Source organism: Prionailurus viverrinus, chromosome B1 (assembly GCF_022837055.1).
Source record: "Prionailurus viverrinus isolate Anna chromosome B1, UM_Priviv_1.0, whole genome shotgun sequence".
In the NCBI taxonomy this organism is placed as follows: domain Eukaryota; kingdom Metazoa; phylum Chordata; class Mammalia; order Carnivora; family Felidae; genus Prionailurus; species Prionailurus viverrinus.
Genome location: NC_062564.1, coordinates 32618509 through 32629531, shown reverse-complemented (window position 1 = coordinate 32629531; position 11023 = coordinate 32618509). Strand labels below are relative to the sequence as shown.

Sequence of the window (11023 nt, the reverse complement as noted above, 5' to 3'; positions counted from 1 at the left end):
AAAAATTTTTAACGTTTATTTATTATTGAGAGACAGAGAGAAACAGAGCATGAGCAGGGGAGGGACAGAGAGAGGAGGAGACACAGAATTCAAAACAGGCTCCAGGCTCTGAGCTGTCAGCACAGAACCTGATGCAGGGCTCAAGCTCACAAACTGCGAGATCATGACCTAAGTCGAAGTCGGATGCTTAACCGACTGAGCCACCCAGGTGCCCCATAATTTCATTTTTTTTAACTTACATCCAAATTAGATAGCATACAGTGCACAATATTTGTTTATTTTTGAGGGAGGGGGGAGGAGCAGAGAGAGAGGGAGACACAGAATCCAAAGCAGGCTCCAGGCACTGAGCTGTCAGTACAGAGCCTGATGCAGGGCTCAAACTCATGAACCACAAGACCATGATTTTACAGTTGTGAGATGGAGCCCCAAGTTGGGCTTCACACTGGGTGTGGAGCCTACTTTAAGATTCTCTTTCTCTCTCTCCCTTCCTCTCTCCTTTTCCCTCTCTCTCTATCCTTCCCACCCGCCAACGTGTTCTCTCTCTCTCAAAAAATAAAGAAAAAATCATAAGGAATATACATTCACAGTACTGTATTTTTAAAATTATTTTTAATGTTTATTTATTTTTTAATGTTTATTTACTTTTGAGACAGAGAGAGACAGAGCATGAATGGGGGGAGGGTCAGAGAGAGAGGGACACACAGAATTGGAAGCAGGCTCCAGGCTCTGAGCCGTCAGCACAGAGCCCGACACGGGGCTTGAACTAGTGAACCACGAGATCATGACCTGAGCTGAAGTCGGACACTTAACCGACTGAGCCACCCAGGCTCAACATAAACATAATATATAACATAAACATAAATATAAACATAAATAAATATTTATTTTTGAAAGAGAGAGACAGAGAGAGAGCAGGGGAGGAGCAGAGAGAGAGGGAGACACAGAATCCAAGGCAGGCTCCAGGCTCTGAGCTGTCAGCACAGAGCCTGACACAGGATTCAAACTCACAAACCATTAGATCATGACCTGAGCCAAAGTTGGACCCTCAAATGACTGAACAACCCAGGCACCCCACATTCACGGTACTATATACAGTGTACTTATATATACATATGAGTGGACTTGTACAGTTCAAGTCCATGTAGTTCAAGGGTCAACTGTTATTACAACTTATATATATATCCACTAGAGCAGTGGTTCTCAAAAGTGCCATCCCTAGACTGGAAATATGTCATACAATGCAAATTCCAGCCCCATCCCAGATCTACTGAATCTGAAGGTCTGGGAGTGAGGCCCAGCTATGTGGTTTCTCAGTTCATCCAGCTAATCCCAATGCATGCTAAAGTTTGCAAACCACTGCCCTAGAAAATGCTTGCATGTGTTCACCGGGATATACATACAGGAACATTCATCGTAGCACTGTCAATTTAATAGCAAAATGTAAAGAAATAAACAACCCAGAGGCCCAGTGACAGGAGAATGAATAAAATGTGATAGTTATTTGTATACAATGGACTATTACAAAGCAGTGAAAATAACTAAACTATAACTATGTGGAATGTTAAGGTTGTAATCTTAGAAATATCGTAAATCCAAAAAGATTACATATATCATTGTAGGATATGTGCCAAAATGACAAAACAAAATATAGTTTAGTTACTCAGACATACATGGCTCAACTATTAAAGAAACACAGCAGGGGCGCCTGAATGGCTCCGTCCGTTAAGTCAGGTCATGATCTTGCAGTTCGTGAGTTCGAGCCTGGCATCAGGCTCTGGAGCCTGCTTCAGATTGTCTCCTTCTCTCTGCCCCTCCCCCACTCACGCTCTGTCTCTGGGTCTCAAAAATGAATAAACAATAAAAAAAAATTTAAGAAATATGGCAAAGAGAAATACACACCCATGAAATTGGAGAAGCAAGGGGATACAACAGTGGACAAGTAATTAAGTTTTGGTAATATGCTTTTTCCTGGGTTGTGTGGGAGGTTTACCCTATTTATTATTTTCCTCTTACTTTTTATGCATTATCGATATTCTTTATGTGTATCAAGTACGTTTTTTAAATGTTTAAAATTGAAGAGCAAAGTTGTTACTAATGATTAGATTTCATCTTTCTTCCGCTTAATATAATGGATTCAAATTTGGATACTCAACACCAACAACACATTTGTGACCTAATATCGAAGCCAGAAGGAAAACGATTACGTCCTGGGCCAGGACTGTAAACATCAGTACAGAAGATCTATTTCATATCCCACTATGTCTGCAGTGAACTGACATGGTTTCTCATAGAAGACGGTACTCAGGAAGTGTTGGCTGAATGAATGAATAAGGTATACAAAAGGTTTACAACTTGCACAGCCCATTACTGAATATTCTGAAGTTTAAATAAGCAACTTATGTTCAAAATGTACAGAAATTTTGAACTGACACCAGGTTGCTCCAAAGCCATTCACTACATTCAGGTGTTTGGGCCCTCATTTCGAATTCCTTATGCCAACTATTTGCAGGGACTATTAAAAAGAGAAAAATGGAAATTCTGAGGCATATGGAGAAAGGAGGAAAGGGTTCAAGCACAACTGATTCTTTTGGAGCAATTGAAAAAAACCCTAAAATTTAAAGATCCCAATTTTTTTTTTTAAATTTTTTTTTTTTTCAACGTTTATTTATTTTTGGGACAGAGAGAGACAGAGCATGAACGGGGGAGGGGGAGAGAGAGGGAGACACAGAATCGGAAACAGGCTCCAGGCTCTGAGCCATCAGCCCAGAGCCCGACGCGGGGCTCGAAATCACGGACCGCGAGATCGTGACCTGGCTGAAGTCGGACGCTTAACCGACTGCGCCACCCAGGCGCCCCTAAAGATCCCAATTTTTTAGAATCATGGCCTTCAAATGTTTTTGACTATGTACCCCATCAGTAAAACAGTTTTGGGCATGTGCTCAAACATTTATATGTTTATTTACTTATTTTATAAAGTTTATGCCACACGCAGAAAAAATATGATTTCCCAAATGAGGATTTTTTAATCAACATAGAGTATGGAGTCGGCCAGGAAAAATCCCCTAGTTATCATTAAATTGAATGAAACCCTGCAAATATAAGATTGACTTTAAACAATGAAAACAAACAAGGAAGGAAGAAGGAAAAGAAAAACATCTGAAATTGTCTTCGTATGTTGGGAAGTATTTTTAAACATCTTGCTAATGGGGATGACCTCATCATTGGCTAATGTTTCCACGAACAATACACACTTAGGGAGTGGCTTACTGTTAATAGTAGTTATCATTTGGGACTTTAAAATAGTCTTTAAAATTCGGCACTTTTTGACTTCTCAGATCCAGAGATCCAGTTGTTGGTTTTTTTTTTAATCTCGTAGTTTCTATTGGGAGATATCTGCTCTACCATTTTCTCATTGCTACTTGTGTCCACATTAACTAGTAGTCTTCAATCTGCTGCTTCTTTGAAGGAATCTTTTATTTATTTATTTATTTTTATTTATTTTTTTTTCAACGTTTATTTATTTTTGGGACAGAGAGAGACAGAGCATGAACGGGGGAGGGGCAGAGAGAGAGGGAGACACAGAATCGGAAACAGGCTCCAGGCTCTGAGCCGTCAGCCCAGAGCCTGACGCGGGGCTCGAACTCCTGGACCGCGAGATCGTGACCTGGCTGAAGTCGGACGCTTAACCGACTGCGCCACCCAGGCGCCCCTGAAGGAATCTTTTAAAACCACTTGGCATTTTGGGGTGCCTGGGTGGCTCAGCTGGTTAAGCTACTGACTCTTGATTTTTGGCTCAGGTCCTGATCTCATAGTTCCTGAGATGGAGCCTTGCATGAGGCTCCGTGCCTTCAGCGCATAGCCTGCTGGGATTCTCTCTCTCCTCTCTCTGCCTCTTCCCTGCTCACACACTCTCACTCTCTCTCAAATAAACATTTATTTTTTTTTATATTAAAACATTTTTTTTTTTTTTTTTTACATTTAACTTTGGGAATCAGAGAGAGACAGAGTACCAGCAGCAGAGGGGCAGAAAGAAAGCGAGACACAGAATCCAAAGCAGGCTCCAGGCTCTGAGCTGTCAGCACAGAGCCCGATGCGGGGCTCGAACCCACGAACCGTGAGATCACGACCTGAGCTGAAGTCGGACGCTTAACCGACTGAGCCACCCAGGCGCCCCTCAAATAAGTAAACATTTAAAAACAAAAAGCCACTTGGCATTTTGGTGAAGGTTAATTTAGTTTAAACCTGGATAATACACATCTTAACCCAGCACATGTGTGCTTCAGTACATCACAATATGCCTAAGCGAACCAACCAGCGAAGGAAGTTTTCACATATGAAGCCACTCTCCTCTCTCAGAAGACTTGAGACCACCTGATATTCGGTGGTTGAAAGCACGTGTGCTTTATAGATTGAAAAACCAACTTTTAATATGACTTTATATTTTTAAGTACAAATAGAAAGCATAGCATTTCTTCGTAAATACCGGCGGGTCCTCTTGCACACCCTCTGTGGTGTACTATCTCACTCTGGAAAGCACTTAGAGAATGCAATGTCCTCTCTACAACTACATCAAAGCATTCACCAGCTAACACTACTGTTGATTCAGTATACAGAAAAGTCAGAGTAGCATATGACGTGGTTCCCCACAGTAACTCCCTGGCCTCTCCAACCCTGGGCTTTACGGCCCAGTCTGGCAACCACTGAACAAGCTTTACAGAAGGGAAACTTATTTGAAAAAACAGACTAGTCCTATGGCCAGGAAGCAAAACTAGAAGCTAGGTAAGTAAGGAGATAATGAAAGTGACACAGATATTCCAAATGCTGGGTGGGAAATCAAACTCTAACAGGGGTGCTCTGTTTCAGCATGTTTTTCGTGAACATCATGTCATGATCACGCCAATCCTGGCTAAATATAGTCGCTTGATTTACATCAACACGCCAGCTGTTATGTGTTATTCTGCTATCTTTTGTCAAATAAGAGGAATTATAGTATTTTTTTAATCAGCTGGGGGGAGAGAGAGAGAGAGAGAAGGAAACATGGAGAGCTTTGGCATAGAATGTTTTCCAATTAAGTAGTAAGGATTATGGTTTGATTTGTTTTTAATATTGAGTTTATACAAGTACTTTCTAGTTTGATCTTCCCAACATAAACATATTTATCTTTATTTACTCGAGATGTGGTTTTTCCAACCTATTGAGATTCCCTATCAAAATATTTTTAAAATAAATACAATTTAAATCCAAAAATCTAACCTAGTCAAAACTAGATAGCTGCAAAAGACACGGCAAGACTAACACAGACGATCTTTGAAAAAACAAAATTCAGTGGTTTCAGAGGAGAGTTAGAGCATAGTTAAATATTTATGGCTGAGTTGAAACATCTTGTCTTTCAGGGAGGGACAAAGCAGAGATGCTGGAAAAAAAGGTCCATCAGAGGTCTGTTTTTGAGAACATATTACAATTGTTTGGATATACTAATTCTTCCAGTAACAAGTTTTAGATTATTAGCAGCTAACAGCAGACGAAACAGGTTTATAAAAAGTTAATGGTCAGAAATAACAGAACTCTTGTGAAATATATTTGCAAGTAACATTCATGAAAACTCCAGAACTTGAATATATGCCAGTTGTTTTCATGTGTTAAATCTCTAAAACCAGAATAACGCAAAATTATAGTCAACAAACTAGACTGTACTTCAGATTTTTAGCGCAGATTTATTTTAAAATTTCGGAGTAGTTGGAAAGCCATTTTTCATACCCGGGCACAAATACACTAGTTAAAAATTTACTGTTTCCAAAATATGCAGGAAACAAAGTACTGTATTCTGACAAATAATACAATGAGGCCAATTTACCTTAGTCTTAGACTCTAAGGCATAGTTACTTCTAGATGTCACTTAGCCACATCACATATGTCTGCCTTGAACAGTCAAATTTTCCAAAGAAGCCGAACAACTTTCATGGGTGGGGCAAGAGGCTTGAGAAGGAACAGGATTCATTTTGGCTTGCTCCAGCCTTGGAAAAAAATATTTAGTACCACACCCTCAACAAAGGCCTAACACAGCAACTTGTGATGTCAAATCAATCCATTTTGGTCTACTGTGACGGTCCTCTAAGGAACTAAAATAAGGCGAAATTAAAAAGTGAGTAAGTTCGGCGGCGGCGGGGCTTGGGGGCGCCTAAAAGAGAAAGGTAGGAACCATCAAGAAAATGTCCCTAATTTTCAATCTTCTCTTCGACCTAAAAGAATATCTTATTTATCCACCGATAAACCGTTTTTTTGGTTTTTTTTGTTTGTTTGTTTTTGTTTTTTATTCTTTCTACCTGATCAGGCTTCTGTGCCCGCCTTAGTTGTTAACCACCACTTTCTGGAGCAGACCATTACTCAGCACGAAGGTGGCCACGAGCACCTTCTATAGCCAGGGGTGGGGGGCAGCGGGGTCTTCGGGGAGGCGGCGGCAAGAGGAACATCAATCAGCACCCAGCGCTCAGGTGACAGCGGCCCTCCCCACGCCCTCCGAGTCCTCCTCTTTCCAGGACCCACACCTGGACGTGGGAACGCTAAAGCACAAGCCGACCTGCGCTGGTCCCCAGGACGGCCGGAAAGCCCAAGGGCAGGCTCGGGCTAGGAATCCCGCGGGTTGGGAGGAGGCCGCGGGGACCCTACGTTCACCTCCTGGACGCCCCCACCCCCGGCGCACGCCCACCTCCCAGCCCCTCTCCCCAACTTCAGCCCTCTGCCCTGCCAGCCCGCTCCGCGCTCCGCTGCCCTAGCCCCCCACAGCCGGCCCGCCTCCTCCCGACCCCCTTACCTTTCCGTTCTTGGGGCTGCCGTTAAGGAACAGGGTCACCCGCCTCATCGCGCTGCCCCCACTGGGTCCTGAGTGAGTCGCCACCCTCCCACCTGGCTCTCCTCCCACCTTCCTCTTCTCCCGCCCTACCCCTCCCTCCACCCACTCGGACTCTCCTCCCTTCGCCACCTTCCTTCTCTTACGGAGACACACTCGCAAGCACTCTCGGTCACACACCCCAGGGTTGGCCGGTCCTCCTTCCCACCCCGCCCCTGGGCTCCTCAGTCAGCCTGGGACCCTTCCCCCACCTTTCCCAGACTGACTCTAAGCTCCACCAATCGGGAGGCAGCTCCGGCCAGAATTCAACCAATCATCGCCCTTCATTGGGTGGGCTCATACTAACCCAGCCCAGGTGGAGGGAGGGAAGAGAGGTTGCAGTCTGGCAGACGGGAAGGGTTATCAGCCAATCAGCTGAACCTGAAGCCGAACGGCGGCCCACAGCATTACTGAGCAGGCGCAAACCCAACACCAGGTAGAACTCATCTGCATAGGGAGGCGGGGTTTGAAGGAAAGAGGTGGAGCACTAGCCGGGACCCATCCAAGTAGCACCACCCCCCCTCAACTCGCTCAAACCACGGGCGAAACGGCTGGCGTCGGGACTCAGTGATTGGGTAAGGGCCGCCTGTCCTTCTGCCAGGATTGGTCCAACGATTCTTTTCGAAGTTTGCAGTATCCAATTGGAGAATGGGGGGCGGAGCCAGCACTAACCGAGGGGTTCCTCCGCGAGACGCTCACGCAATGTAGTCCCTGCGGATACAGGTTAGGCGCCGGTGTCTCTCGTCGATGCGTCACCCGCGGCTAGTGGTGGCTTCTCTCCAGCTCACGAAGCCGCTCTTGGTCCTGGGACGGCGAGGAAGAGGCCTGGCAGATCGAGGTACGCGTGGACACGTGCGGGCAGCGGCGGCGTAGAGATTCGCGGAGTAACGCCAGTGCCGGGAGGCGGGGCCAGCGGTTTGAATCGGGCGGCGGGCGGCGGGTGCGGCCTGGAGGTGGAGAGGGTAGGGAGTGCGCCCTTGGGCGTCGGAGTGCTGGCGCCCTGGACAAGTCGGCCCCCGGCGACCCGCTTGGTGGCCGGTACTTGCCCTCTCGAGCGAACCGTCAACACCTGCAAGACACCTGCGGTAGAGCGTTTCAAATAAACCCGTTGGGAGAGCCGATCTGCGGGAGTGAGAGGTAGGGCAAGGAGCCTGGTGCAGCAGAGCTGTTTTTGGGGCGTGCTTTTCAGAAGCGTGTTGTACTTCTGCTCTGGAGATAGTGGTCCTGTGTCCACTCCTGTGACCTGACCCGGGTCACCCGTGTGCTTGCTAAAATTCAGATTTCCTGGAACCCAGCCGGACCTACTTAATTAGAATTTCTGGAAATCTGCAAAGCTGTGTCTTTTAACAGGGTACCCAGATGTTGCAGATGTTTGCCAAGGTTGAAAAGCCATGGCTTCTAATGTGGGATCTGTTGGTTTCCTCCCCAACAGCGGTTTCCTCCTTTGCTCTTTTTAAAAGCTCTCAAAATACGTTCTTGGCATCTAGTTTCATGCCTGTATAGGTTGCATTAAAATTCAGTCTTGAATGAGGATCTTGATTGAGTCACGTTAATATCGGGGATGGGGTTATTTTTCTCTTCTCTCCCTTGTTTTTAGATGGATACCAACTCAAAAGACAGCGAGCCTCTTGAAATCAACGAGTCTGCTATTCCTGGTGCTGGTATGTAGTGATCTGTTGCCTCCTTGTGAAACGTAAGGTTTAGGTATTTGTTTTCATCATATTTTGCCCTCACAATATGTTGTCTGTTTCAGAAAGTACCTCTTTAATTTTGGGAAATGGGAAGCTTGTAACTCCTCACAAGCATGCGCCTGAAGGGACTCCTAATGGTGGCACACCAGATACTTTTAAGTCACCCTTGGACTTTGCCACAGTAACAGTAGAGCAACTGGGAATTACACCTGAAAGCTTTGTAAAGAACTCTTCAGGTAAGAGAAGGTGTCATTCTATTGCAGTGCTTTTAAAGCTTAAAAATAACTTACGTAAGTTAGTTTTGTTCATCTTCTCTATGTCATTACTTTGACTCTGCAAATGTTCAATTAGGAAGATTTCTGTGAATATGCACAGTGCATTTAGCATATTAGAATATCAGAGTCCCAGGGCATCCAGCTTGATAACGTTCAGAAGTGTGCTCTGTGCTCAAACTGGAAAAGATGTCTGTGAACACTATGTGAACTGACACATGGGATATAGGAATACATAGACTATAGTAATACATTTTATGCTCATGCATGGCAAAAATAAGAGAATGTCGAAGAGTAATTAAGAAAGATTGGGGAATGCCTCTTTCAAAAGCACAAACAGAAAATTGACTCGGGCTAATCTTGTAGGAGTAGAAATGAAATTCGCCAGTGGAGTCTGATTTTGCTGGAGATGAAATACATACGGAAATGGGATTAGATTGGAAAACGGCGTTTAGAAATGGAAGGTAGCAGAAGACTGGAAAGTCACAGGGCACTAAGCTAGGTAATACATGATTTAGACAAGATCACGGTAACATGCCTTTCTGTATTCCTTTCTTAACACTATTCATAGGCCTTAAAAACAACAACAACAACAAAACTAGATTTATTTTGTCCTCTTCAGTATGTGGCCAGAATTCAGAGTAGTGTGTACAAGGTAGTTAGGTGTCTCCGAGAAATAAATCCTCTTGAAGAAGTGGGAATGTGAGAGTACGTTGGCCTAAGTGGAGAACTTTCCTTTCAGTTCTTGGGGAGAAGACTGACAAATTCCAGAACATGAGAAGTTCTTAGTCCAGAGCAAGCCATCACCCGTCCCTGTGTGCAGGAAATCTGAAACAAAAATGACAACTATTAAAATGTGTTCACGTATTCATTCCAGAGCTGTCTAATAGTGCTCTCTGTGTGTCAGACACTTTGAGAAGTGTGGAATAAGTCAGTAGACAAAACCAGATCCCCATCCAACTGCTCGAGTGTGAATAATTTCGCCTATCCTTATCTATTTAGATTTTTGTAATGTGTTTATTTTGCTCTCTTAGGCTGCTATATCACAGGGAATTCAGTACATGATTACTGATGATTGCCTTGTTTTGTTCCAATTTTCATGAGTTTTCTTTATAGGAAAGTCACCATCCTCCCTGAAAAAATCCAGACGACGCTCTACAATTGGTGCTCGGGGCTCCCCTGAAACAAACCATCTTATTCGTTTCATTGCTCAGCAGCGGAATTTAAAGAACATGGAGAAATCTTTGACACAGAATTCCCCTTTTCTGGTATGATATTCTTCCAAGTTCTGTCATGAGTTCTTCCAGGGAGAATGTTTTGCTCTGTTACAAAGCTTTTGTACAGTGTTTCTACCTTGTGCATCTCATCTGTTTTGGGTCTGGGGAGATAATATTTTGTCTGTGTCTTATAGAGATCATTCAGTTAGCATTGATGGGGATGTTGAACATGGGCACATCAAGAATTAGGTTAGAAACGGATAGAAATGGTTTTCTAGGTGAGCTGTTTTATTTTGCAGATCCCCCCCCCCCCCCCCCGTTAATGTTCTTCTCTATAATGAGGTGAGGCAGTATTTTTCAAGCGTTTTTATTTAATACTTTCTAAGTGTCTAATTTTTTTTGTCCACTGCATATTGGCATGTAGGGGTAAGAGTTCCCCCCGGGACAAAATATATTGGGGATAACCTTGTGAAAGGGAGAGATTTATTTGTCTGCTGATGGGGAAGGATATAGATATTTTTGCACATTTTTAGCAGAATAATGTATATTTCTAAAAAGTGAAATAACCTACAAGAGGTACTATGAAAGACACAGTTAAGGTTTACCCTTCTGGAAGGACAACTACTTGTCTCTTTTGGTACTGGCCTTCCTGTTTTAAAATGTACTTATATTACCACTTGTTTGTTTATTTATTTATTTATTTATTTTTTAATTTTTTTTTTTTTTTCCAACATTTATTTTTGGGACAGAGAGAGACAGAGCATGAACGGGGGAGGGGCAGAGAGAGAGGGAGACACAGAATCGGAAACAGGCTCCAGGCTCTGAGCCATCAGCCCAGAGCCTGACGCGGGGCTCGAACTCACGGACCGCGAGATCGTGACCTGGCTGAAGTCGGATGCTTAACCGACTGCGCCACCCAGGCGCCCCACCACTTGTTTATTTTTCAGTGTTTGGACA

General features: G+C 44.1%; 2 protein-coding genes across 3 annotated transcripts in view; one reads left to right on the top strand and one right to left on the bottom strand.

Moving 5' to 3' along the window:
• The window catches only part of KCTD9 (potassium channel tetramerization domain containing 9), a 38418-nt gene extending 31457 nt beyond the window's left edge, over positions 1-6961 (bottom strand). The window contains exon 1 of the mRNA XM_047855749.1: positions 6812-6961. Within this exon, the coding sequence (XP_047711705.1) occupies positions 6812-6859 (48 nt within the window). The 5' untranslated portion in view covers positions 6860-6961. The remainder of the gene's footprint in view (positions 1-6811) is intronic.
• Positions 6962-7555: 594 nt separating this feature from the next.
• The window catches only part of CDCA2 (cell division cycle associated 2), a 48719-nt gene continuing 45251 nt past the window's right edge, over positions 7556-11023 (top strand). Inside the window, exons 1-4 of one of the 2 annotated variants that reach the window (XM_047855747.1) lie at positions 7556-7724; positions 8484-8547; positions 8640-8813; positions 9966-10117. In XM_047855747.1, the coding sequence (XP_047711703.1) occupies positions 8484-8547; positions 8640-8813; positions 9966-10117 (390 nt within the window). In that variant the 5' untranslated portion in view covers positions 7556-7724. Of the gene's footprint in view, positions 7725-7841; positions 8024-8483; positions 8548-8639; positions 8814-9965; positions 10118-11023 lie in introns of those variants that run through there. The other variant, XM_047855746.1, reaches the window with a different exon arrangement.